The sequence below is a fragment of the Peromyscus eremicus genome, chromosome 6 (genome assembly GCF_949786415.1).
Source record: "Peromyscus eremicus chromosome 6, PerEre_H2_v1, whole genome shotgun sequence".
NCBI lineage: Eukaryota > Metazoa > Chordata > Mammalia > Rodentia > Cricetidae > Peromyscus > Peromyscus eremicus.
In genome coordinates this window covers 25,153,644-25,181,628 of record NC_081421.1, presented here as the reverse complement: position 1 = coordinate 25,181,628, position 27,985 = coordinate 25,153,644, and the positions used below count along the sequence as shown (strand labels likewise).

Genomic DNA, 27,985 nt, shown 5'->3' with positions numbered 1-27,985 from the left:
CTCACTTCCAGTCCTCTCAGGCCCACCTCCACTCTTGTGAATTCCCTCCTAAAAGCCCAGCTTGTGTTCCCATACATTCTCTGCGGTACGGTCAAACTCCCAGGGCCAGCCCCTTAAAGAAAACTGAGTCCTTCCCTACTTACGCCCCGACAGTAACCGTCAGCTGTGGAGAGCTACACTTCAGCATCCATATCACAATTTTTAAGAGTTTTCTTCCATGGCCGGGCGGTGGTGGCGCACGCCTTTAATCCCAGCACTTAGGAGGCAGAGGCAGACTGATCTTTGTGAGTTCCAGGCCAGCCTGGTCTACAGAGCGAGATCCAGGAAAAGTGCAAAGCTACACAGAGAAACCCTGTCTCGAAAAACCAAAAAAAAAAAAAAAAAAAAAAAAAGAGTTGTCTTTGATGACTTCCTGTCTAGGCTGCTACTTTTTGGGGATTGGAGGGGGCGTAGGGGTAGAGGTTGTCACAGAAGCCTATTACGTCTCTCAAAACTGTGAGTTCCACGTGGGACCTGGCGACAGTATAAACCACAGACATCGACCTAGACGACTGGACATTTAGGGCTGTGTGTGATCGCTGCAGATCATTTAGTTAATTAAAAAGGCTCCAAAAAAACTGGCTTCTTGGTCCAGGTCCACCAAATTCTCATTTGTCACAGAAACAAAAATCCTGTCATTTTCTTTAAGCTCAAACAACCCCCCTTGATAGATGGAATAGAGTCCGTATTCTGCATCTCTGGACCAACAACTGTTTCTGGCACTCTTCATGAGCATTATGGGGTCTGGGTAGCTGGTGTATTTGTAGATGTACTGTATCATTTGTTTGTTTTTCCCTCTGTCCTTGGAGACTGCCTTGGAAGTGTCTTCAGCCTCTTTAAACCGGAAGTACGTCTGGGAATAGATGTAATAAAGGCCCTGTTCCTGGATGATCAGCTCTCCATTTCTCAAATGTACATAGCTGAGGAACGAATGCCCTTTCTTCGATGACTCCCAGGATTCTATCTTCTGGCCCAAGGTCTTTCCATCCTTGGAGACTACATGAAAATGAGAAAGAGTTTGCATCGAAGTGAGGAGATCCCTCACTGCTCAGCACAGTCAGTGTCCACCGAGCTTGACAAGATGTCATCCAAAACCAACTGCCTACCATTTCAATCTGACTCGGACTACAAAGGCTTTTGTAATCACATCGAAACTGGGAGGCTCCTGTACCATTTGACCTGCTGTAAGAACCTCACCTTTCAGTCCTCCATTGGCCAGCTATGCCCCACCCCCACACAGCAAAGGCTGGTAGTTCGGTGGTTCAAAACTGTCCCCGTGGTGGGAGATGCTAGTGCCTTGTGGTGAAAACAAATGCTGTGAATTTGAACTTTTGAGAAGGAGGAATTGATAGAGAGACAGAGAGAGAGAGAGAGAGACAGAGAGACAGAGAGAGAGACAGAGAGAGAGAGGAGAGAGAGACAGAGAGAGAGAGAGAGAGAGAGAGAGAGAGAGAGAGAGAGAGAGAGAGAGAGAAGAGGAGAGGAGAGGGGAGAGAGAGAGGAGAGAGAGGAGAGAGAGAGGAGAGAGAGAGAGAGAGAGAGAGAGAGAGAGAGAGAGAGAGAGAGAGAATATTACTTTAAAGTTGAAGAAAAAAGCCTAGGTATAGTGCTGCCCGCCATTCCAGCCCTTGGGGGCCTGAGACAGAAGGATCCGGAGTTCAAAGCCAAGAGGGAGAGGAAGACAGCCAGGCAGCAGCACTGGCAGCAGTGAAGGCGGCCCAAAGGGAGTCTGGGAGCAATGTTCTCTCAGGTCCACTTTTCCTAAGGCCAGCTAAGGCAGGAGAGTTACCAAGTGTGTCTTTTTGTTTCTCAAAACAGTCATCTGATACTTGATCATTATTGAGCACTCACATAGAAATATTTCAGATAAAAGTTAAAACTAAACTACTTTGGACAATTCTAGCCTCACACTGCCAGCCCCTACCCCACCCCCTCCAGCCCCAGCCCCACCCCCTCCAGCCCCAGCCCTACCCGTCAGCCCCACCTCTGCCAGCCCCAACCCCGCCCCCTGCCAGCCCCAGCCCCACCTCCTGTCAGCCCCAGCCCCACCCCTGTCAGCCCCACCTCTGCCAGCCCCACCCCTGCCAGCCCCAGCCCCGCCCCCTGCCAGCCCCAGCCCCGCCCCCTGCTAGCCCCAGCCCCGCCCCCTGCCAGCTCCAGCCCCACCCCCTCCAGCCCCAGGCCCACCCCTGCCAGCCCCAGCCCCGCCCCCTGCCAGCCCCAGCCCCACCCCCTGTCAGCCTCAGCTCCACTCCCTCATTATCTTACTTGGAATTAAGGCTGAGCTGCTTTTCCGAGTCATTCCAGTAATATGAGCTGCCACTCTCTGAAGTTTTCCACCTCTGGGTGGGAAATTAATTCTTTTTTCTAAAAGACACAAGACAGAGAAACATCAACACTTGTCAAAATAGCTCTCGAATACACTGCCCTGCTCACACCGCTGTGTCTGACCAGCGGTCTCGAGCACAGGGCCTCCTTCCTCAAACTCACCCTATAGTTTCTTAAAACAGCCCATATAGTGGGGCTCGGGAGGTGGCTCGGAGTGAAGACCACTGACCTGGGTTTGAGCCCACCACCCACATGGCAGCTCACAACTGTCTGTAACTCCAGGTCTGGGGCAAACACGAAGATGTGGGTTTGGATTCTCAGCAGCCACCTAAAGACCCAGACCCTGCCACATGCCTGTGTCCCGAGGTGAGAGCAGTGGGGAGGAGCGAATGGAGACGGTCTCTCTGTGAGGGACATGTCTGAAGGGAACAGGCAGAAACTGTTAGAGAAGGACGTGTGACAGCCTCTTCTGGCTTCCCAAAGCAGGCACACACACCTGCACACATCTGTACCATCATGTCTTTTAAAACGTAGCTTCAGAACCCCATTTCTGCTTACATTTAGTTAAGATAAATCATATTCTATCAACACACAAATATTGGCGAGGACAAGAAATTATACCACACTACACAGAGCTATATAGATTCCACTGAGTCCTCAAGGAACTTGCTATATTTTATGAAGCTATCAGAAAATAAAATAATTATCTATGAGAATTAGGGGGTAAGCAGAGGAGGAACAGAGTCCTATTTGCTGAGGATTGGAGACAGGGGAGGGTTTGCTGAGGAGATGCTGTTAAGACCTTTTCAGTCATTTATTCCTGTAAGCTGAAGTGTCCACCACATCCACCCCAGGGACCCTTCTAGGGACAAGGAGAAATGTCACAAATAATCAAGAAACAGGGGTACACAGGTGCATAGGATCTGCAGAGGTTTGGAAGAGAGGTATTTCCAGAGATCTAAAGTCCAGGCCCAGGGCAGAAGACAGGCCAGGGGGTCATTCAGGTCTGACTTGAAGGGAACAAAGAACACAAGATTTGATGTTCAGCTACCTTTACAGAACAGAAACTGGCAGGTGCAAAGAGATGCATGTGCTTCAGCTGACTATGCCGAGGTCTGGTTTGATGGGCAGAGGAAGAGAAGCTGGAGGCTGCTGGGCAAGTTACAAGGTTGTACTGGCCCCTCTTCCAAGCTGGAAGCTCAGGAAGCAACACCAGGCAATACAATTTCATAGTTAGGCAGCGAATGAAAAAGGAGAAACCATTTCTGTTTATCTGGTATTGGCTATAAATCACAATTAATATTGTTCTTGTTATTTCAGGAAGACAAGTTTTCTTCTTGAAGCAAAAATCTCCTGAGAGCTTCCAAGGAACCTGATAAACTATATGTGGTTTTGAACCGAGCAAGGTGGAGAGGGTAGATGAGTGGAGAGTGGGTGTGAGGATGGATAGACGGCTGTTTAGCTAGAGAATGTCGCAGAGCAGATCTGCTGGGGAAGTGGGGAATGATTGGCATACACTCTCTGTCTTCTGCTACTCACCCAGATCCCACAGGCATATAAACTACGCAGAGACATTTTCCTTTTCTTTCCCTTTATTAGCATGTACACAAACTAATGTGTTTCATTGTAACATTTTGTCTTTTGACCATATTCACTCCCTTCACCTTCTTGCTCCCCCTTCCCCCTCCTGCTGGTCCTCCCCTCCCCCCTCCTGCTGGTCCTCCCCTCCCCCCCTCCTGCTGGTCCCCCCTCCCTCCTCCTGCTGGTCCTCCCCCTTCCCCCTCCTGCTGGTCCTCCCCCTCCCCCCCTCCTGCTGGTCCTCCCCCTCCCCCCTCTTGCTGGTCCTCCCTCCCTCCTCCTGCTGGTCCTCCCCCTCCCTCCTCCTGCTGGTCCTCCCCTCCCCCCTCCTGCTGATCCTCCCCTTCCCTCCTCCTGCTGGTCCCCCCTCCCCCCTCCTGCTGATCCTCCCCTTCCCTCCTCCTGCTGGTCCTCCCCTCCCCTCCTGCTGGTCCTCCCCCTCCCCCTCTTGCTGGTCCTTCCCCTCCCCCCTTCTGCTGATCCTCCCCTCCCCCTCCTGCTGATCCTCCCCTTCTTTGCAAACAGTCCTCCCTCTATTTACATGTCTTTCTATTGGTGTATATTAACTGTATAAAGTAATGAGTTTCATTATGATACTTACATTAAGTGATATAACTTAATGTTTATTAGAGAAAATTAGTAAGCAGCACAAAGTGGGTCACATGGTCTAGTAAACACAGTGTTATCCCAGTCCTGTGTTGTAATATAGACGCTTCAATCACACTTTCCACAAAAACGTATCCAGGCAAGTGCAACAATATCCTGAAAACACGCCTGTTAACAGTTTACCAAATCTTATGACCTAAGCTCCCCCTGAATATTTTAGGGTTCTCATATACTGAATAGCACTAAAACCACAGGAACCAATTTCCAATTACCAAAGTATTAGGACTCAAAGGAGCATCTTCCAAAGTTCTTACAGTAGCTGCTTTGGGACTCTGGCCTCTCTGAGTAAATGCTAGCTACTCAACCTTAGAAGATAATTTTGCTAAGAAAGTTCTTTGTTGTTGTTGTTTTGGTTTTTGGTTTTTTGATACAAGATTACTCTATGTAGCCCTGGCTGTCCTGGAACTAGCACTGTAGACCAGGCTGGCCTAATATTCAAGAAAGCTTCACAACGACAAGAACTTCCTTTTTCTGTTTTTGTTTTTGCTCTGCCTGGCTAATAGTGAGGGAGCCAATACCTGTTGGATGCGTTAAGTTCCACGTAGATTTCTCTTAAGCCCTAAGATACAACATTATTTAAAATATGTATCATCTGGCTACGGTCATATCGATTCAACAATTACAAACAGGTTTGATACACACGTTACTGTTTTAGGGAGGTCAAGGGCTTAAACGGGAAAGTTAGCGGTTTAGAACTCGGCTGCTGGAAACCCTATCTTTATCCAAGAAGTCTATAGCAGTTTTCAGGATTCACTCCAGAAACCACATTCTCGACATCTCAGCAGAGTCAGGGCTAGAGGTACACAAAGAAAACCAAGATCAGGTAGAGAGGAAGAAGGGCCAGGGATCCAGCCAGCAGCCCTCCGGAAGCACTTCCGGTTCATCCCAGACTGAGGTCTCTCAACTTGGTTCAGCTGAGCTCGCTCACCCAGCTCTGCTGGAGGCTCTCCGCTCCAGGCTAGCTCACCTCCGCGCCAGGCTAGCTCACCTCCGCGCCAGGCTAGCTCACCTCCGCGCCAGGCTAGCTCACCTCCGCGCCAGGCTAGCTCACCTCCGCTCCAGGCTAGCTCACCTCCGCGCCAGGCTAGCTCACCTCCGCGCCAGGCTAGCTCACTTCCGCTCCAGGCTAGCTCACCTCCGCTCCAGGCTAGCTCACCTCCGCGCCAGGCTAGCTCACCTCCGCGCCAGGCTAGCTCACCTCCGCGCCAGGCTAGCTCACCTCCGCTCCAGGCTAGCTCACCTCCGCGCCAGGCTAGCTCACCTCCGCGCCAGGCTAGCTCACCTCCGCGCCAGGCTAGCTCACTTCCGCTCCAGGCTAGCTCACCTCCGCGCCAGGCTAGCTCACCTCTGTCACCTTCCTGCTCTCCCTCTCGAAGTTCTGCATACCTGAGAGCCACTGGGCTCTGCATTTAACACGCGTAGAAAATGTCTTGATTATATCCAGTCCTCATTGCCCCTGACTGGTCCTCTCTTCCTGGTGAGCCCTTCTTCCCGGATGGTTTCCCTTCCTTTTCTCACCCCTGTCTGTCTCTCTGTGTCTCTTCCTGTCTCTGTCACTCTTGCTCTCTCCCTCTCAACCTGGTTTCCACACATGGGGAAAAATCCTGCGGTTTTTTTTTCTGAGTTTGTTTTATTTTTGCTTAATACAAAGTCTCCGAATCCATCCGTTTTCCTGCAAATGACATAACTCTGTTCTTCATGTGAAGAGCACACTGTGTATATGTGACAATTCTCTTTCTTCATCCACTGATGTGCACCAAGGCTGCTTTGGTGACTTGACTATAGTGAATAGTGCAGCAGTGGACGACATCAATGTGCAGAGATCATTACTGTAGACAGATTTGAGTCCTTTGGGTGTATTTCCAGGAATGGTATAGCTGGTTGTGCAGATGCTCTATTTTTAGATTTTTGAGGACCCTCCATCCTCATTTCCACAGTAGATGGACAAATTTCATTCCTACCAACGGTATAGAAGGACCTCCCTGACACCCTCAGTGTTTATTATTTTTATGATACCCATGATGACTGAGATGGGGGATGAGATCATGGGAGATCTTTATCTCTCCTTTCTTTGTGTGTGTGGTGTGTGTGTGACACATGGAGGGTACATGTATCATGCACCCATGTGCAGAGGTCAGCGGAGGATGTCAGGTGTCTTGTTCTGTGTGATTCCCCACTTTGGAGCCTGGAGTCTTGCTGGTGCTGCTCATCTCTTTCCCTGCAGTGCTAACAGATGCAGCCATATGTGTGGTCACACCCAGCTCTGTGTGGGAGTGAACTCCTACCCTCTTGTCTGCACAGCAGGCACGCTTACCCTCTGAGCCATCTCTCCAACTCTCTCTCAAGACAGGGTCTCATATAGTTTAAGGTGACCTCACATTTCCTTTGTTAGCTTTGAGTTCCTGACCCTCCTCTTCCACGCCACATGTGCTGTGAGTGCCCAGCTTCTCTTGGATTTTGCTGGATACAGTATAGTCTGTTTTAAGCATTGTATAAATGTGTGTGTGTGTGTGTGTATTAGATATTAACCCTCTGTCCTATGCAAAGCTAGCAACGACTTCCTCCCACTTTGTAGGTTGTCCATCCCTTTAATAAACTATATCCTTTGCTGTACAGAAGTGCTCTAATTTCATGAAGTCCTTTTTGTCAGTTGACAGCATCTTTGTGACCAGAGTCCTTTCCAGAAAGTCCATACCGGTGTCTATACCTTCTTTTCTCTGATAGTTCCAGAATTTCAAGTTTTACATCGAGGTCTTCCATCCATTCTAAGCAGTTTGTCTAGTTCCATTCTTCTGTGTGTGGATATGCGCATTCTTTGGTGAAGAGACTTTTATCCAAAGTGTATTTTTGGCCTCTTTGTCAAAAATCAAGTATCTGTCACTCTGTGGGTTATGGCTGCTCTCTTTGTTCTATTTCAATGAGCTACACATCTGTTTTTGCATTAGTGCCATGCTGGTTTGTTATTATGGCTCTGTAGTATAACCAGAAATCACCACCAGCATTATTCTTTGTGCTCAGGATTGCTTTGGCTCTCTGGGATCTTACGTGCTTCAGAATGAATTTTAAGATCGTCTTTTCTGTGCTGTGAAGAATGCCATTAAGATTTGCAAAGATTTTCTTCACAATTATTTCAATGTGGTGGAAGAGAAGACAGTACACGGATAAAGTTGTATATAAAATACAACGAGACAACCAAGGGGTGTGATGGAAATAATAAGATGCAGGGGAACTTACTTAGAAATGTTCCAAGAAGAGAAATTTGTGGGCAAAAGAGCCATGAAGTAGTGAGAGGAGCCCTGGTCAGGAGAGGGAGAAGCCAGATGGAAGGTTTGATAAGCCAGCCTGGTGAGGAAACAATGAGAAGTGGTGTGAAGAATGTCTGCTGGCCATGAGCAGCATGGTGAGCATGTGCTCTCCAGCAGAAACCACAGCTGAGATCGTGGGTAGGTAGATAGGTGTCTGGGGAAGGAGTGACGCAGTGAGGGCCTTCAGGGTGAAGAAAAGCGTTGTGGTCAGAGGCAGAAAAGATGAGTAATTTTTGGAGGATTTTATCTATTTTATTTCCTGCCAAGTTCTAGGTAATACTTAACATGGTTTATTTCTAGCATATTAGAAACCAAAATAATTAAATAAGTTAAGAAATTGAAGTAAAAGGAAACTTCATATGGGAAAAAATAAGATAAAGAAAGAATAAAGTTCTGACCGTGAGTAGGCCATGAAGTTAATCCCAAGCTCTCCAGTCCTTGGCACAAACAGAGAAAGAAAATCAATAAACAGTTAAGAAAGTGGGCAGAGAGGTCCTAACTGGTAAGTATGGAAGGGAACAGAGAGACCAGAGAGCTGTTCAGCTTGTGAAGCAGATACTAGCAAGTAGAAATAACAACAAAATATTACTACCTGGAACTGTAGAAATGGTTTCCCCAAATGTCCTCAAAGTCACCTGCAAATGGCATGGAACAAAGCTTGTTAGTGACCCTAAAACTTCAACAGGATGCACGTGCTTCTAGGTTTTCTCTCTGACGTGGGATGGAATGTTTATACGGTGGTATCAATATAGAACTTCTTTTACCCAAGCATAGGTATCTGTGGGGGATGCCATGACCAAAGGGTGGTCTGCAAGTTCTGATTGACACTTGGAGCAGCTGAGAAGGAGGGGCATTGCTACTGCTTCCGTCAGTCATCTCCAAGGCCTCCCTCCATGAAGCTGATGATAACCATGTCCCGCCACTCGATGTGGAGCGTGTGTGTGTGTGTGTGTGTGTGTGTGTGTGTGTGTGTGTGTGACAGAGCCCAGCATCTGGGAGTGACTAGCTAGATCTGAACTATAGGATGTAAGCAAGGCCCAAGGCCCTTGGTGCCCACAGATAGGATCACTCTATGAATGTCTGACTTGGCACCGCTGTGTTTTCTCTACTTTTGGTAATGTTAAGTTCATACCCAAAGAAATAATACCTTGCTAAACATCTCATGACACCCCATCCCTTTGTGGTAACCCATGGAGAAAACCAGTACAAAGGGAACACCGAGCCTTTCCATGTGGGGAGCAAAGCTGGTTTGAGTCATACTTCTGAGCTCTCATTCATCCCTGTCACTCATTGACACATCACTGCAAATGTCACAAGCACATCAGCCGTGTGCCTGTGTTCTCTGTCTCTCCCGTCTCTCTGTCTCTCCCATCTCTCTGTCTCTCTCTGTCTCTCCTGTGCTCTCTGTCTCTCCTGTTTCTCTGTCTCTCCTGTCTCTCTGTCTCTCCTGTGCTCTGTCTCTCCCATCTCTCTGTCTCTCCTGTGCTCTCTGTCTCTCCCATCTCTCTGTCTCTCCCGTCTTTCTGTCTCTCCCATCTCTCTGTCTCTCCCTCTGCTTCAACCCCACCCCAGCTGTGAGCGTTCACTGGAGGGCCCCATTGGCTCTGGAGAAGGGACAAGGAAGTGGGTTTGAACATTCACCCATTTTTTTCTGTTTCTCTTTCTTTTTCCTATTCTAGCACAGGAAACAAGGAAGGAGGAGGGAAAGGAAAAGAAGGGAGAGAGGCAGGAGAGGAAATGAAAGGGAGGTAGGGATAGCGAGAGGAAGAAAGCAAGAAACAGAGAAAGGGTCATTCTACAATGACTACAAGCAGGTCAGGTGACCACAAGTGAAGACAGTGCTTTAAGGAGGTTTAGGTGACTTAACTGATCTGACATGTGATAGCTTTGTCTGCTTGAAAATATGGTTAAAAGCATAACAATGACTCCTTCTCTGAGAGTTGCTCTCAGAATCCACTGGGATGCTGTTCAATAGGGACAGATGTGTACAGGAAATAGAAGGCGTGTCGTGCCTAAGCAGATGTGGAATCTTCTCACACACTCACATCCACCTGATCTATGCGCTCTCTCCCAGTTTCTCTCTACTCTGGTTGTGCAGGATGAGTCTGGGAGGATGAGAGGGAATTAGTGGAAAGTGACATGGAAAATTGATCAGCATTCCTTTATATCTTCTCCATGATTGGCCGTTGTGTCTGCCAGCACCCCAGCCTCCAGACATTATACCCACTAACACCCTAGCCTCCAGACTTGTGTCTGCCAGCACCCCAGCCTCCAGACATTATACCCACTAACACCCCAGCTTCCAGATTAGTTCAAGTCTCTCTTCTTGATGACCCACTGAACCCCTTAAGTCAAGGGCTTTATAAGTCTCATCTCTGAGTTTCCTCCAGAGCTGTCCAAAGCCTGGGCTTTTCCTAGATCACCTTAATCATCCATGGCACCAAGTCTGGGAGTGCTCACAGAATGCCCAAGTGGAAAACCACTTAGAAGCCACATTCCAGGTGCTGTCTGGACTCCACTGTGAATACTGATCAAGTTACCCACTGAAGCCTGATCATCCGGATACTACTGTTTCCATGGAACGAACAATAGACTCCCAAGGTTGTCTGGCGTACAACCTCCTCCCACACTGGGAATTCCCGCCATATCCTTAGATGGTGATGTCATGTATGGGGCCTCTTAGTTTGCAGAGTATTTTTAATATTTGTGCCTCCATCTGACCTTCTCAGAAAGGCAGAAGGCAAATATTTGTAAACGCCAGCTTCCTAAGAAGGAAGCAGGCAGAGAAGAAATTGATCTGACTTAATCTAAAAGTAAAATCAGCTAACCACATTCAGTAAAATGAACTGTTAGCCAACCTGAGCTTTCTGCCAGAGATCCCAGGGTAGCAACTTGCATCAACAAATGCATTTTTCTAACTTGTCATGTGTTGACAGTGAATTGAGATAACCTCACCTCCAATTTCTCAAAGTATTCTTCTTTACATTCACACGCAAAAAGCAAATGTGCATTTAATTCTCAAGATCAGCCATGTGTGATGAGTAGAAAATACACCATTTGGCCTCTTTTGTCTTCTGAATAAAAGTAAATAAAAACAAACAAACAAAGAGACACCAGGCAACCTTAAGCACATGCTGTCTGTGCCTGTGTTCCTGTAACAAGACCCAAAGCCCCAGGAGCCCATGGCAGCCAGGGCTTTCTCTGCCATCTGATATCAGGTGTTGCACCATGTTGGGGAAATCACTTAAACCCTTTGGGTTTCATTTGCAAAATGCAGATTTCCAGACTTGAAGGTCTGAAAACTTTCCCCTCTGACCTCATGTTCCTGCTGAGTACTTACTTCTTCAATAAGCTGATACAGTTTCCTCTTAGCCTGCAAGCAGTGTCTGTGTTCTTCCTCAGTGGAGCCCCAGGGATCCTCTTCCTCTTTTAACAAGCACGATATTCCACTTCTGGAGAATTTGTTCTGCAGCTGGGTGGAGACAGAATATAACTCTAATGAACACATCCTTTTTCTTTTTACCCATTTGGAAGCTAAAAAACAAAGTGATGAAAACTGACAGGAGTTGGGGTGCCATGAGTAGTTTGTGGTTTAAATGAACGTAGGCATGCTGCCCGTTGTCCTTTGATATTGACTAAGTGGTTGGGTGTGGTAGCAAGGACTAGCCAGGCATCCTGGTTCCCTGTGCTCTTCACTGCCCATTCCTAGCAGCCCTGTGGTGCTCTTTCTCTCCCTCACTTGTACTTGTTTCTTGGTACCTTAGGTAATGACTAAGGTTTCTTCCAGCTCTGACATTGTGTGGCTCTTCTTCCAAAGCGGGAAACCTGCCTGTGTTCAAATCCATTTAAATGCCCACATCTTTAACAAAAGCAGTCAACCCCTTTGGTGTATGGGAAGGGTTTCTGCCCCCTTCACCACAGCCCCTGTAGCTGAGTAGATTGTTGTTATTGGCACGGCTCCTACTCTGGATGGATCCACAATACCACTAGAAATCTGTCCCTGACTCATCGGTTGTTCACAAAGCCTAGGAACTGATCGAAGGAGACTTTATCGCCATTGAGGTGTTTGCCAGGACCAGAAGCCAATATTTACAGCCTCAAATTGCCAACAAAGTCCTTACCCTTGTCAATAACCACTACCTAATATTATAACTCCCATACCCACTGCATAGTTCCCATGAACCATCCAGAACATGCTAGTACCTCAGGCTGTTACCAAATCAGAAGGGGAGGGGGAGGAAGGAAGAGGAGGAAGTAAAGGTTCTGAAGGAGGGGGAGGAAAAAGTTCTCATTTCTTTTTCCCCCTTCCGTTTTGTTTTCCTAATAGCCTGGGTTTACAGCCCATGGTTTCTCAATGCCTGTTGACATAGGCCTGTGAACTTAGCCAATTGGGAGGCTGAAGCAGGAGGATTACAAGTTTAAGGTTTGCCTAAGCTACAGACTACATTCGAGACCCGTCTGCACAAATCAAACAAAACAGAAGAAAACAAAAACAAAGGGTTGGAGTGTTGCTCACTGGTAGAGTGCTTGTCTAGCGTGTGACCCTGGGTTCTGATCCTGTCACTGCAAAGAAAAAATAACATGTCTCCTTATTAAAAAACATCTCATGATTTGCCTTTAATTGGGATACCTTGGAAAAATCATCTTTTTGTTGTAGCCCTGGCTGGCCTGGAACTGGCTATATAGAACAAGCTGGGCTCAAATTCACAGAGATCCACCTGCCTCTGCCTTCTGAGTGCTGGGATTAAAGGAGTGCTAAACATAATAATTTTATCTATTATTTAAACTTGGTGTATAGCAAAGTTAGGGGTGGTGGAGAATTTAGCAACCCACACTTCCTATAGGAAAAAAATCTGCTGAGTGTGTGATTGAGTGATTGAGACAAGTTCATATAGTCCAGACTGACCTCACATTCCCTCAGTAACCAAGGATGACCCTGAATTTTGGCTCCTCCCATCTCTGCCTCCCAAGCTCTGGAATTATCAGCACTTGACAGTTCTCCTCATCTTATATGGCACTGTGGACTGAACCAGAGCTTTGTACTTACTAGGCAAGCATTCCACTATCTGAACTACACTCCCAGCCCACGCCATCTCATTAAAAAAGCCCATTATTCATAAGCGGTCCTGTCCAGAATCACATAGTTCTATACTATACTAAACCTGAGTTAAAGTATTACTTCTACAAGACTTAAAATGGATCATTCATCCACTGTTTAAACCAGATGAGCAGCCTCAGAGACCGCCATGGTCTATTGGAACACTGGTGTCCTCAGACGCTTTGTCTCCTTCCTTCCTAGCAATGGGTCATCTCAACAGGAAAGGGTTAAGAGCCTGGAAGCTAGGGCCCAGGGCACAAGGAGCTGCTGTGCTGCATTTGTTCTGACAAGATGGTGTCTAACTGTCCTTTTTAAACTGAGGTGGAGGGCAAGAAGGACAAAGTATCCAGGAGGGGCAGACAGCCCAGCCCAAAGCTGGCTGCTGTTCAAAACTCCTTCAGGGACTTTCCAGAAGTGTTTTCAGGAGGTGGGAAGGGAAATCTTGATTGAGTGGGGTTCTGGGTGAAGGCATAAAAGTTAATGTGATTAAATTATTAATTATTACACAATGCTAATGAAGCTGGGGGTGTGACTCGGTGGTAGCAATAAAAATAAAATAAAAACTTAGGGAAGCCCAGATTCATTCAGAGACATGGAAAAGTAAAGAATGCTTTCCTAAGGTAAATGCAAATTCTCCCCAACTAATAATACTCTAGGACTAAACCAAAACACCATGCTGAAAACAGCAGTCCCACATCCACCTAAGCCCTGCTTGACCTTCTGTGTACACGGCTGGGGTTAGAGTATGTGCGTAATTGTGTGCATTTTCTCTTAAGATTATATGGAAGTGGCATGTCCTTGAATTCGAAGGGCATAGCTCAATGGCAGAATTCTTGCCTTGATTTGCCCAAGTTCCTGGACTCTAAGGAGTGAAAACCTCTGTGACAACCACAGATGACAGCTTAGATATTTTTATGACATTCACCACAGAAAATTCATAAAATTTGGAAAACTGAAAATGAGAGCCCCACTCTCTAGAGATCACAGTTGTCAGCTTTTGGGTGTTGGCCTTACTAGACATTTCTATGCATAAGCATTGATTTCTGGACAAAAGAAACAGAAAGGAAGCCTCAGCCCCCACTCCTCATTCACCTTCAGCAGGTGCTAAACCAAGGCTGGTCACAGAATGCTGAATGACTGATGATGAGCACTTTGCATCCTTACTTCACCACATCCTTTCTACCTCAGGAAACATGCTGAAATGAAGAGATTCTAAGCTTTATTTGAAATTGCTGCAATTTTTTGGTCAGAGTTTTGAAAACCTTAATTATACAGTCAGACAACTATATGAGTCAACAGAGGATCGGGTCAATCTAAAAATAAGGTCAACTTGTAATGTGTGCAAATTGATTTAGCCACATGTGCATAGAGACGCAGTCTCACTCTGTTTATATTGTGAAGTTAACAAGCTTTAGTGTGCTGCCACAGAGCAGTAAACATAGCTATACTCCAATCTCTTATGTGAACTTAGAACTAAAGAATGATTATAGATACATCCTTTTTTTCCCTCAGAAATATGCAAACTTGGGGCCAGCAAGATGACTCAAAGGACCAAAGTATTTGTCATCAAACCTGAAGACCTAAGTTCAATCCCCAGGACCTACAAGGTAGAAGTAGAAAACTAATTCTTCCAAGTTGTCCTCATGTGCCCCATCCCCCCCACACACACACACACAGCACATGTATGCTGTGGGATGTCTTCTGTATGCTGTGAATATGCATTGCTCTCACTGGTCAATAAAGCTGTTTGGCCAATGGCGAGGCAGAATGAGGTCAGGTGGTACAATCAAACTAAAGACAGAAATGAAGAAGGTCAGAGTCAGGAAGATGCTTCGAGCTGCCCAAGAAGCAAGATGTGAAAGAACCAGTAAGCCCCTGGCCATGTGGCGATACACAGATTAATAGAAATGGGTTAATTTAAGTGTAAGAGTTAGTTAGTAATAAGCCTGAGCCATCAGCCAAGCATTTATAATTAATATAAGCCTCTGAGTGGTTATTTAAAAGTGGCTGCGGGGTGGGACAGAGAAAAGCCTCTGGTTACATAATGTAAATAAGTAAATAAAAATAATTGTAATTTTAAAAAGTTTTTTAAAGAAATATACAAACTTAGTATGGGGAAACGACTCAGTCAGCACAGTGCTTGTCAGACAAGCATGAGAACTTGAGTTCAGTCTCCAGAGCCCACATAGGCATATGCCTGTAGTCCCCATTCTGGAGAGGAGGAGAGAGGTGGATTCCTGGGGTTGGCTGGTGAGAGACTATGGGTGAGTTCCAAGTTAATCTGAGACACTGTCTCAAAAAAACAAAAACAAAAAAAAGGAGGAATGAAAAGAAAAGAAAGAGGAAAATGTGGATGGTATTCGAGAAATATCAACAGAGGCTATCCTCTGGCCAACAGTTATATGCATATGCACATGTGTATTTGCTGGTGCACACACACACACACACACACAGAGAGAGAGAGAGAGAGAGAGAGAGAGAGAGAGACTCTTATAAGCATGCCCTCTAGTAAAAAGATCATTATAAGCCATAATTTTCAAAATTATTTTCAAATAAAAGGAGAGTGCCTCAATTTGAAAAACTTCCAGCTGATTGGGATAATCAAATTCATATTCCCTAGGGTGTACAAACTGCATTGCCCTAACAGACCAGTGCTACTCTATAGATTTTGCTTAGTTCATTTTCCCTAAGACTCTTCCTTGGTCTTGTGCTTCCAAACAAGACACCAAGTTGGATGTAGCAGGGCATCCTGGGCATGACAATGTGCAAATTTTCAGAGTCCATGCGTGCCATGGTGGGGAGGGAAGAGCCATACCTGGCATCCACAGCCCTGGCACTAACCCTACCCTGGCTCCAAAGCCCTGTCTAAGCTTTGCTAATTCATTTCTGTGATGAGGGTTCTGGACAAGGGAGTGTGGTGCTCATAGTCCCTTCCAGTTCTCAAAGTGGGCATAAGAAACCTAAAGCTGAGGTCGTTTATTCTCCCCAGTTTCACATGCCTAGTCATAGGGGCTTTCTATGACTGGGAAATGCACAGGATGAGAGGACACTGACTCTCGTCCTCTGTACTCTGTACCAGATACTTTGTTATCTGGGTTCCACTTGGCATACAATCCAACTGCTTTCTTGTGAGTAGTTAAACCCAAGTAGCTTCCTTATTACAGACCATTAGTCAAGACACACCTAATCCCAGGGAAAGAATGGCTGAAAGCCAGACCATTGTGTTCTTACTTGTTGTCAATACAGGCACTCCACAGGCCTAAAACCAAAACATTTATTTAAAAAAAACAAAAGTGTGTGTGTGTGTGTGTGTGTGTGTGTGTGTGTGTGTGTGTGTTCCCAAGAGTTATTCCCAGTACTGTCCCTCAAGAGCTATATACCTGCCTTTTTTGATGCAGGGTCTCTCACTGGGACCTGAAATTCACCAATCAGACTAGATGCCCCAAGCCAGCAAGCCCCAGGAATTCTCCTACACCCTCCTCCAGCACTGGGACTACAGGTACATGCTGAGTAATGGGGATCAAACTCAGGTTCTCACACTTACACAGTAAACACTTCACTTTATGAGCCCCCCAAGACATATTTCAAATATCTGGTTAGCATCCACCCCACCCTCAGCCTTGTGGGACTGAGAAATGTGATATTTGAAACTTCTGATTTTAGTTCAGATACATACTATTCTACCTGCCAGCATTTCAAAGTATGACTTTTCTATGTGAGAATTTTTCACTCATTTTAAAGACATTAAAAAAATTTTAAAAAAAGGTGTGGGACCAGAGGCCTCCCTCAAACAATGGAGGAGATTGCCCTTGCTCTCAGTTGCTCACCACACTTGGTACTAAGACATGATTGCTGAAGACACCGCACACATGGTCACAGGATGTGGAGAAATCAAGCAAGTACTGAAGCTTTCTCACTGCAGACCAGCTCTCACAGTGCCATCTCACTGCTGACCAGATCTCACTGCTGGCCAGCTCTCACTGTTCATCTCACTGCTGACCAGCTCTCACTGTTCATCTCACTGCTGACCAGCTCTCACTGCTCACCTCACTGCTGGCCAGCTCTCACTGTTCATCTCACTGCTGACCAGATCTCACTGCTCACCTCACTGCTGACCAGATCTCACTGTTCATCTCACTGCTGACCAGATCTCACTGTTCATCTCACTGCTGACCAGCTCTCACTGTTCATCTCACTGCTGGCCAGCTCTCACTGTTCATCTCACTGCTGACCAGCTCTCACTGCTCACCTCACTGCTGACCAGCTCTCACTGTTCACCTCACTGCTGACCAGCTCTCACTGCTGACCAGCTCTCACTGTTCACCTCACTGCTGACCAGCTCTCACTGCTCATCTCACTGCTGACCAGCTCTCACTGTTCATCTCACTGCTGGCCAGCTCTCACTGTTCATCTCACTGCTGACCAGCTCTCACTGTTCATCTCACTGCTGACCAGATCTCACTGTTCACCTCACTGCTGACCAGATCTCACTGTTCACCTCACTGCTGACCAGATCTCACTGTTCACCTCACTGCTGACCAGATCTCACTGCTGACCAGCTCTCACTGTTCATCTCACTGCTGACCAGATCTCACAGTGCCATTAGGTGCTATGCAGGCTGCTGGGAGAGGAAAGCATCACCAGTTTGATCTAGTTGTAAATCCTGCAAGCTACAATAACAAGTGCCTGGCGAGCTCTGCCCATGGGTGCAATCATGGTCTGAGTGTTACGGGGGAACCATCTTCTTCCTTATTAGAGGTAAGTCCCACTTTACAGGAGGAAACCTGTGCCTAGCCTATAAATCTAGCGAAGAAGCCATGGCCAGGGAGCTCCTAGGTCCTAGGGGAACACTGCTAAATAAACATTGCATCCAACTGTCATCTAAATACATATTTCTATATCCATAGGTTATTACAGCTCTCATTTCTCATCAGATATGCTTCCTCATATGTAGGACAGCAGTTATAGAGATTCACAACTCATCAAAGTGTGAAGAAGAAATATCCATGGAGCTCTCAGACGTAAGTGGGCAGTCTCCATCCCTCCCTGGCTTCGATGTTCAGGTAACTCCAGAGCAGGGGTCTAGGGGACAACTCAGCCAGCAGAAGGTTTGCTGTGTAAGTAGGATGGCTCAAGTTAGATCCCCAGAATCCAGGACTGGAGGGGCAAAGAGAGAAAGATCCCAGGAGCTTGCCAAGTCCGGGAGTTCAAGGTTCAGTGAGAGACCCTGTCTCAGAAAAGTAAGGCGGGGGGTGGGAGGGGGGGAATTGAGGAAGACAGCTGACTTTGACCTCAGACCTCCACATTGCATGCTTCTCTCTCTTCTCTCCCTTCCTCTCTCTCTCTCCCTCCTCCTCCTCTCTTCCTTTCTCCTTCCCTCTCTCTTCCTCTTTCTCTCTTCCTCCCTCTCTCCTCTCCCCCCTCCCTTCTTCACTCTCTCCATCTCTTTCTCTCACACACAAGAAGTTACTCGAGAGCATTTCGCAGAATGCACGTGTGCGTGGTGGCGATGCTAACTAACAGAATGCACGTGTGTGTGGAGGCAATGCTGCACGTGTGCGTGGTGGCAATGTTGCATGTGTGCATGGAGGTGATGCTAACTAACAGAATGCACATGTGCATGGTGGCGATGCTGAATGTGTGCGTGGTGGCGATGCTAACTAACAGAATACACGTGTGTGTGGTGGCAATGCTAACTAACATCACCAAGTGCAGACACTTTTGGAAGTTGCTGACGAAGTTCCCCAGGAGTGCTGTTGCATCTACCGGTAGCTTCTGGAGCCTGTTCTCTAACTCCACCTGCTTGGGAGTCTTTCAAACTTGTGCTTTCATAAAGTCCTCTCCTCATTAGTAGTTAGAGTCTGCAACTGCAAAGGGCATGTTTTTAATCCGCAGCTAAGGTTTTAAAGAGGAGCAGGCTGAGAGACAAAAGAGAGGAGCTGCTGAGCACATGGCTACTAACCTGCTTCACCTCATTAGTGAGGTACACGTAAGTCAGCGCCGCACACAGGGCTTGCAGGAGCACTTGCAGGAGCACCGTGCAGATCACCATCATCCAAAAGTGCTGGCCGAAGCTGGGGCTCTTCACGGTCCTCGTGGAGGGCATGGTCATGTCCAGGTCCGACTTCCCACAGCGGCAGTGCAGCCCAGCAGCAACTGGAAAGCCCTCGGTTCCCTGGAGTTGCTTTTCATTGTTGAGAGCAAAAGTGAAACTGACTTTACCGCAAGCAGAGTTAGTGAAAAAAAACGAGATTGCATCTACCCAGCTCAGGAACTGAGGACGGAAGGTCACTCAGAAATTCTCCCCAGTCACCCAGTAAAAAACTGTGGTGCTCAGTCTAACTAACTGCCTTCAGGCAGACCGTGGCAGTGCTCAGTCTAACTGGAGTCCACTCCCTGCCCTTCCTATACTGGTATCGCTCTGCCAGACTAAAGTCCCAGGCTTTGACACTAGAGAAAACGTGTTTTCAGGAGGGTGAAATGAATAATTCATGACTGGCTCTCAGGTGGTGCCTAGTAAATACAGACTAAGAGGGCGGAGCCACGGCCTGCTTGTCAACCTAAGATTTGATGGACAGTAGGTATGGATTCCAAAAGAAAAAGAAGCGTATCTGAGTGAATTAGAGGGGTTATACCCACTCCCAAACAAAAATCATCCAGGGGGCCGGAGCGATGGTTCAGCTGCCCAAAGCACTGTGATATGAGCCTGAGATCCTGAGATCCACACCCGGAACCCACGGTAGAGGAGAGGACAGACTCCCCAAAGTTGTCCTCTGACCTCCACACACACTGTGACGCGAGCCTGAGATCCTGAGATCCTGAGATCCATGCCCGGAACCCACGGTAGAGAAGAGGACAGACTCCCCAAAGTTGTCCTCTGACCTCCACACACACTCTGTGGTACACCCAAGCCTGCACACAGACACATTTAAAATAAGAGCATTCACCATAGCCCAAGATGGACAGGAAAAACCAATAAATGCTGTGGTCAGAGAAAGAACAACCAGAAACAACTGGCTAATCGTATTAATATATGTAATTCAATACATTCAAAATACTTGAGTGCTAACATGTAACCAATATACGTGTCTCTATAGTGAGGTTAGGAACGTCGCATGAGGACCTGGGTTTAATCCCAAGAATTACAAAATAAATACAAATAAGGAAAACAGGAATATGTGTGTTTATTTTACACTTCGGTGTACGTCGACCTTAACACCAACTCCTCATCTGAAACACTTGATCTGCATTTAGACTTTTTGATTTTCATTCCTTAGTTGTGGCACATTCTAAAAAATTTTCAATAATTATATCAAATATGAGTCTTTAAATTAAAATTGAAGCTGGAGGATCAGAAGTTAAATGTCATCCGAGGTTACTCAGCAATTTGTGTTGATCCTATACTCACTGGAGCATGGTGACACTCCCAGTGGCCAGCCTCTTAGAGAAAACTGAGTCCTTCCCCACCTGCACCCTACCAGACGCCATTAATTATGGAGAGCTACCTTTCAGCATCCCTGTCACAGTTTGTTTTGTTTTGTTTTGAGACAGAGTTTCTCTGTGTAGCCCTGGCTGCCCTGGAACTCACTCTGTGCCTACATATGCTGCAAGCATTCTGGCTTCCACAACCAAATGTAATGGGTTTGTATCTTGGTGTGTGTGAAGCCAAAAAAGGATGAAGAAGACACAAGAGTGGAGAATGGTCCGTTTCCCGACACAAGTAAGAACAGCATGGCATTTGTTTCCAAAGCAATGTCCTTTTTCAATAAAGAAAGCATAGGGCTGTTATGTGGGAAGGTCAGACAGATTCACACAGAAAACTGATTGGGTGGTGAACACATTCCTGCATGTTCAGTTCAAGACATACAGTACTGGGAATGTTCAGTTAAAGATCATAGTTTAAAAAGAAAAGATGGCAGCTGGAGAGATGACTTAGCAGTTAAGGATGCTGTGCAATCACGAAGACTAGAGTTCAGATCCCAGCACCCATGTAACAAGTCAGACACTCACATGTGCCTATAACCCCAGCTCCAGGTAGGGTAGAGACAGGGGGATTGCTAGGGCTTGCTGCTCCCAGACTGGCTGAGAAAATGAGTCCTGGGTTTAGGGAGAGACCTTGCTTCAAGGCAATAGATGAGGACAAAGACACACACATCCACACATCGTTTTCCCTTTATTTTGTGTTCTTGAAGCAAAGTCTCACTATGTACCACAGGCAAGGCTCAGATTTACAATCCTCCTGGCCCAGCTTCCCTAACTCAGGGATTACAAACACATGTCTGCACACTGTATATTCTGTAACCTTCTACCTTGTTCCTCTATCAAGTCTTTCCGAAGCATTTAGCTTCATGTTTTGAGGAACAACTCACTGGCTGCTATAATATTTAACTGAATCATGTGATGCCATCAAGTAGCATACTCAGTATAGGAGTCCTTGAACTCTTGCTAGAAGTATAGGTTGGTACAGAAAGACATTAGCGTCTAGAGGGTAGTTTCAAGCCATCTGTATTCAGACTTCAGCCTGTATACTGTGCAAACATAAAAGAACTAGTTGTGAGTCAGCTTACTGGAAGTCAGAACAGAGGTCTGTTGGTGTAGTCTATGCTTTTGTATACTTTCCTGGATGCCCTGTTATAAGAATGTCAGTGACATGAGAGGATGACACATTTGTCACATATGCTGTAGGCAGCTCCTGCCACAGAGCCTGGCTCACTGTGCACACCATACATGATGAGTAGACATGAGACTCTCTGCAATCTCCAGGCTCTTTCCCTGCAGATTGGTTACAAATGTGGGGCTCTTTAGCTCCCCTTTCAAAGTGTAAAAAGAAAGCTCTCACTTGCTTCTCTGTGCATGAGTTCCCATACATAAGTGCTGCAAGCTGAAAAAATACACAAAGTAGGATTTCAACTGATTATGACAAAGCTAATACCTGGAAGAAGCCAAGGGTCTTCCAGAGGTCAAGCTGAGGCTCAAGGAGCCTTGGTGATATTTGGCTTTTGACTATCAGCCGTTTCCTGCTATGAGTTTCTTGTGTGCTATTGTAGCTTTTCCATCATTCTTTGGGCACCATTTCCCCTCTACTAAAGGAGTATTTAGATAACCTTGTGCACTGACAAGTATGCACAGCCAGAACCCCAGTTCAAGCCTCCCTGTAATTATCGTCATTGGCAGCATCCGGCCAGGTCCATCCCCAGATGGAGGAAAAGTACCTTATCAGAGATACCTCTGTACTCTCTAAGAACAGACTTAAGTGTCCAGACTACCTGTTTGAGAAGGCCTGGCGGATGTGCCAATTAAGCTTTACTTCCTTCTTTCCCAAATCTTATCTCCAGTTCCAGATCTCCCTTTAACTATCACCAGAGGCATCCAGCTGTACACAGGTTGCCTAGTGACCAAGCACACCTTCCCCCACCCTGCAGAAAAATGGCAGATAGCTTGGACAGATAGGAGCCACAGGAAAAAAGAAGGCAGTTTTATTTTCTCCCATTGACCTAGCAACTTATAGATTCTTAACATTTTCTACCAATCACATTTAAGACTATAAGATCCCTCTTCTTAGATATTACCCGAATTTAGCCTTTAGTTAATTCATTTCCCCATTAGTAGCTTCCCTTTTGGGATGCAAATGATAATTAACAATTACTGCCCCTCTTTGTGATTCTTCTCACTCTTCCGTTTGACCCTGGAAGCCTGGCTTTGCACTGCCAAGGGAATACTGCTTGTAAGTGTATATATACCAAGACTCCCAGGGCACAGGAGGACAGAGAAGATTTGGAAGAATAAATGACTGGACTAAGAGCTCGGTGTGCTGAGATTCTATTTCCCGAAAATAGTTCTCGCCATTCATAGTTCTCCCTCCTGAGCCCCTGGGATGTATAATATTAAGGCTGGTCCCTCTAATATTATACAAGACGTAAGTAACAGTGTTAGTTCTGCGCCCAAGGTTGCGATCTTAAATGTAAATTTCCAAGTAACTCATTAAGCAGACAAGAAGGAAAGGTGGTAAAGGAAAGACTTCCTCATTGAACACAGAACTCTATGAATGATAGTTTCAACAAAACCCCAACTGTTTTAGTGTCAGTCAACCAGGAGCAATTCAAATAAATGGAGACAGAAATGACAAATTATGAAAAGGAATGCTGTCGTCATCTTGATAAGGAGGGAGGAGATGAAAAACTTACATTTGAATCTGTCATATCCAGAGACACCATCACAATCTGCCCACACACTGTTGAGGTACGTACATCACAGGCACCACTACACTTGACCTTCAGTGCTGCATCTAGATCCGTTTATACTGCTTTTTTTGGAAAGCGAACTAGTGGCTACTGGCAAACCCGCCAGAGCAGAGTCTACTCGGTGTCTGGTTCCTCGTATGACTCATGAGCCTTCGTAACTCACCACTGGTTTCTGTTTCCTCTGTTTCTGCCCCTGACAGACAGAGCTTAGGTTCAAGGTTCAGAGATGAGCATCTGACATTTTTAGTTGCTCTGGTGATAAGCACACAGTGCTTCATAGGGTAAGGAAAACCCAACATGAAAAGTAAGTTGCATGGTAGTTAGTTCAAGGAAAGTCCTTGGGTAGCGAAGAAGAACTGGGGATGATTTGTGACCCATGGAGTTCATAGTGACTCAGGCACCAGATGTGGACGGTCCCAGGCTTCTGCCCCACTCTGGTGATCTAGAAGCAGCTGCAGAAATGGAGGCTCCAGGACCTCCTACCCCCATTCAGTGTAAGCCAGATAAGCCAGGAAGTCCACATGACTAGAAGGGATCCATTGCCTAATAGAACTCTTCTTCAGACTATAGACACTGTTAAGTCACAGGAGAACAAAGTTGTAATTGTCAGGTTAAGTAATTCAGGGAACACTGCCTTTCTGTGCCAATTTCCACAAATGTGCTTGTACACACTTCCAGGAAGTAATGTGGAAGAGGCACTAATGCATGAGATATGCTTCCCAACGTGGAAGCATTGGTGGCCCAGCATCTCTTCTTTCTCCCTGAAATGCTTCCTATCCTAACACAGAGTTTGCAATTGTCGCAGACAGTACAGAGAAGGGATTTCTGTAACAGAGAAGACAATCCACAATTTGAGCCCACGAGGACCCAAGGAAAGCTGGTCTGCGGACTTAGCGAATACACAAGATGCTGAAGAATGCGCGCGACAGCAGCACAAACATCCCAGCTTTTGAAAATAACTCTAGTAAAGATCCCCAGAGGCATAGCCAAGCGTGCTGTGTTCTTACTAGCGAGAGTGATCAAGGACTGGCATGGATGGTGTCGTCGCTGAAGATAAGGTGACCTCTGCTGACCTCTTCTCACAGATTTTATACCAATGAAGAACTGGCCTTGACTTGAAAGCCACAAACATTAGTAATTCAGTTTTGTTTGTTTGTTTTTGAAATAAACTACAACACATGTTCTATTAGAAGGAAAAGAAAGACCATTCATTTGAGAACACGAATCAAGTCTCACTGTGCAAAACGCTTTCTCACTGGATCCTCCCAGAGTCCACTAAACTTGTGGTTGGCATTTTTTCCCCTAAGGAATCCTCTTGAGACATTGCATGGTCTGTGAAAAGTACAAGGGATAAGGAGACCTTTGAACTTTAGTGCTTGGCCATCTGTGTGCCCCTCAAACTGAATGTTATGTCCTTGATCCTTCAAGTTAAAATAGAAATCAGCACAGACACTGTTTCCAATATTTAAAGATGTACTGCTATGAAAATTATTTTGCTTAAAGTTATGCATGTATTATGTGTCTACCTCAAATTCATGCTAACAGCTTTCATTCGTGGTCTAAAGAAAAGCAAAGAACACGAAAATTAGAAACAACCTCCCTTATCATCCTGGTATCACTGTGGACATGCGCTGTATACCCCGTATCCTGTGTTGTACTAGCCAGCCAACCCTTCCAAAATCACTGAGCTGCTCTTAGGAAAAGGTGTGAGACTGTATATGTATTTCTGCTGCACAATTAACACATGGAAACACAATGTATTATGGGATGTCTGCCAGATGTTTTGGCTTCGGATCACTATTGGCAAAAGTACACAGTGGGTATCAGGCTATTGTTTTTGTTAGTCCTTACTCCATTTAAATCACAGAATAAATTTTTTTTTTTTTTTTTTTTTTTTTTTTTTTTTTTTTGGTTTTTCGAGACAGGGTTTCTCTGTGTAGCTTTGCGCCTTTCCTGGAACTCGCTTTGGAGACCAGGCTGGCCTCGAACTCACAGAGATCCGCCTGGCTCTGCCTCCCAAGTGCTGGGATTAAAGGCGTGCGCCACCACCGCCCGGCACAGAATAAATTTTTAGTCAATCACAAGAAAGTAGTGAGGAAAGTGATTTGCTCACATATGGGTCAAGGCATAAGGCAAGTGCTAGCCTGGGAATCCCATGCCATCTAGATACAGAGTCCATTGTCCTTACACTCTTCTTCAGGCTGCTTACCTTAAAGTTGTGCAACAGAAAACTAGAAGTTAGGGCTGGTAGGGGGCGGGTCTGGGCCTGGCAGGGGGTTGGGCTGGGGCTGGCAGGGGGCGAGTCTGGGGCTGGGGGGGGGGGGGGGCTGGGGCTGGCAGGGGGCGGGGCTGGGGCTGGCAGGGGGCGGGGCTGGGGCTGGCGGGGGGGGGGGGGGGGCTGGGGCTGGCGGGGGGGCTGGGGCTGGCAGGGGGGGCTGGGGCTGGCGGGGGCGGGGCTGGGGCTGGCGGGGGGGGGGCTGGGGCTGGCAGGGGGGGGGCTGGGGCTGGCAGGGGGGGCTGGGGCTGGCAGGGGAGTGGATCTGGAGCTGGCAGGGGGTGGGGCTGGAGCTGGCAGCGGGTGGGGCTGTGGCTGGCGGGGGTGGGGGGAGTGGGGGGGGCTGGGCTGGGGCTGGCGGGGGGGGGGGGGTAGATCTGGGGCTGGCAGGGGGTGGGGCTGGAGCTGGCAGGGGGTGGGGTGCTACGCGCTGGGAACCAAGCTCTTAACACGTGGGCCTCTGGGGAGGGTTGTATTCTCAATCCAAGCACAGGCAGGCAGCACCAAGCAGAGGAATGCATTTCTGAACTTGAGTGCAGGCCTTTATTTTACCTACTGAGGGAAAATGGGGTGGAATGAAAATGAGTAAAGAGAGCCTACACGACTCACAGGGCATTGATGGTGATGTCACTCTGCATGCTGTGAATGTGTGTTGCTCTCATTGGTTGATAAATAAAACGCTGATTGGCCAGTAGCCAGGCAGGAAGTATAGGCAGGATAAGCAGACAAGGAGAATTCTGGGAAGAGAAAGGCTGAGTCAGGAGTTGCTAGTCAGACACAGAGGAAGTAAGATGTGAAGGCAGAACTGAGAAAAGGTACCAAGCCACGTGGCTAAACATAGATAAGAATCATGGGTTAATTTAAGTGTAAGAGCCTGAGCTAATGGCCGTACAGTTTGTAAATAATATAAGCCTCTGGTTTACTTGGGTCTGAGAGGCTGCAGGACTGGCAGGTGAGAGAGATTTGTCCTGACTGCGGACCAGGTGGGACACAGGAAAACTTCAGCCACAGGGCAACAAGCAAATAGTACCTTTATATTAGTTCCAAGGAGAGAAGAAAAGGAGAGAGACATAGAAAGTATATTTAGCAAAACAGTATTTGAAAACTTCCCAAGTATCAGTACCAAGTACTGATAACCAGATCCATGAAAGTCAAAGAATCCCATTAAACCCAAGCCAAGACCCTTTCCAAAGCATGCTATAATCAAGATGTCAAAGAGAAAATTCCAAATGTAGAAAGAAAAATGCCCAATCACATATGACAGTATCTTCATTACAGTACCAACAGATTTCTCTGCAGGAAACTTAAAGGCCAAGAGATAATGGGGTGAGCTAGTCAGGAGTGCAACAATAACAAAATCCCAGCCAAGGACACTGTGGCCCAGCAAGCTGTCCTTTAGGAATGAAGAGAAAATGAAGTAATTTTTAGAAAAGCAAAAACTGGGGCTGGAGAGATTGCTCCAAGCATCAGTACTGTACTGAAGACCCTCAGAATCCACGTGAATGCCAGCTTGGCACCTTGGCCCCCTGGAATTCCAGCTCCAGGAGATGAAGACAAGGGGGTCCTCAGAGCAAGCTGGCTAGAGAGATCAGCCATATCAGTGCACTCTGGTTAGATTGCAAGACCCTGCTTCAATGATCAACGTGGGAGAGTGATCAAGAATGACTCCTGACACCAGCCTAGAGCCTTCAGACACACACATGTGGACATGCACACACACACACACACACACACACACACACACACACACACGCCCTCAATGCAAACATACACATATACACAGACATATCACACATGCTGGGAATGGGAAAAGCCAAGCAGAAAGCAGAGGGAGCCTGTCAACACTAGCCCTGCTGCTCTTGGCTGATTGTTTCACTAAGATTAGCTGTGGATGGGCACGGAGAGACAGATGTCTACGTGAGAGTCTTAGTACGTGGGTGGGACTGTCCCTGGTGACTCCTGGGCAGGATCTGAATGTGTACCTAAATGCCTTAGGACAGCAAGAATGACAGAAGGAGGGCTCTCTGGGGGAATAAGTTGACACCTGGCTAGCTGTCAGCCAGGTGCACGTGCACAAATGTCACTGGCTATGTGTCACCCTCAGTTCTGAGCAAGGCCACATGTGCTCTGGAGGATGAAGCCAGGGTTCTGAGCTCTCTGTTGAGTCATGGTGCTGCCACCAACCATGTGAACATGGTGGAACTGGCATCTATGTGGGCTAGCTCTGGGGAAGGATGCATTCTTACAGAATTCCAGTTTCAAGAGGGCAGCAAGCCATGGTAGCTTGGGTCTGCGGTAATACAGATGTAAGAAATCCAGAGCACTCTCCAAACTGTGTTCTCGGCCTGTGAGGACTGAGTGAGTCTTCTCTGTAATCATCTGCAGGAGTGATGTTAGAAATAGCTAGCTTACTTGTTCCTAATAAGGAGTGTTGAAACTAGGCTGTGCTTGCTCG

The 27,985-nt window shown here is 46.8% G+C and overlaps 1 protein-coding gene across 1 annotated transcript; it reads right to left on the bottom strand.

Moving 5' to 3' along the window:
- Positions 1–388: 388 nt before the first annotated feature.
- Tnfsf10 (TNF superfamily member 10) lies at positions 389–19,338 on the bottom strand. The gene is made up of 5 exons (XM_059265283.1): positions 18,977–19,338; positions 11,257–11,388; positions 8,509–8,551; positions 2,308–2,406; positions 389–1,035 (listed from the first exon to the last, which is right to left on the bottom strand). The coding sequence occupies exons 1-5, from the start codon at positions 19,124–19,126 to the stop codon at positions 590–592; spliced, it is 870 nt and encodes a 289-aa protein (XP_059121266.1). The 5' UTR covers positions 19,127–19,338; the 3' UTR covers positions 389–589.
- Positions 19,339–27,985: the final 8,647 nt, after the last annotated feature.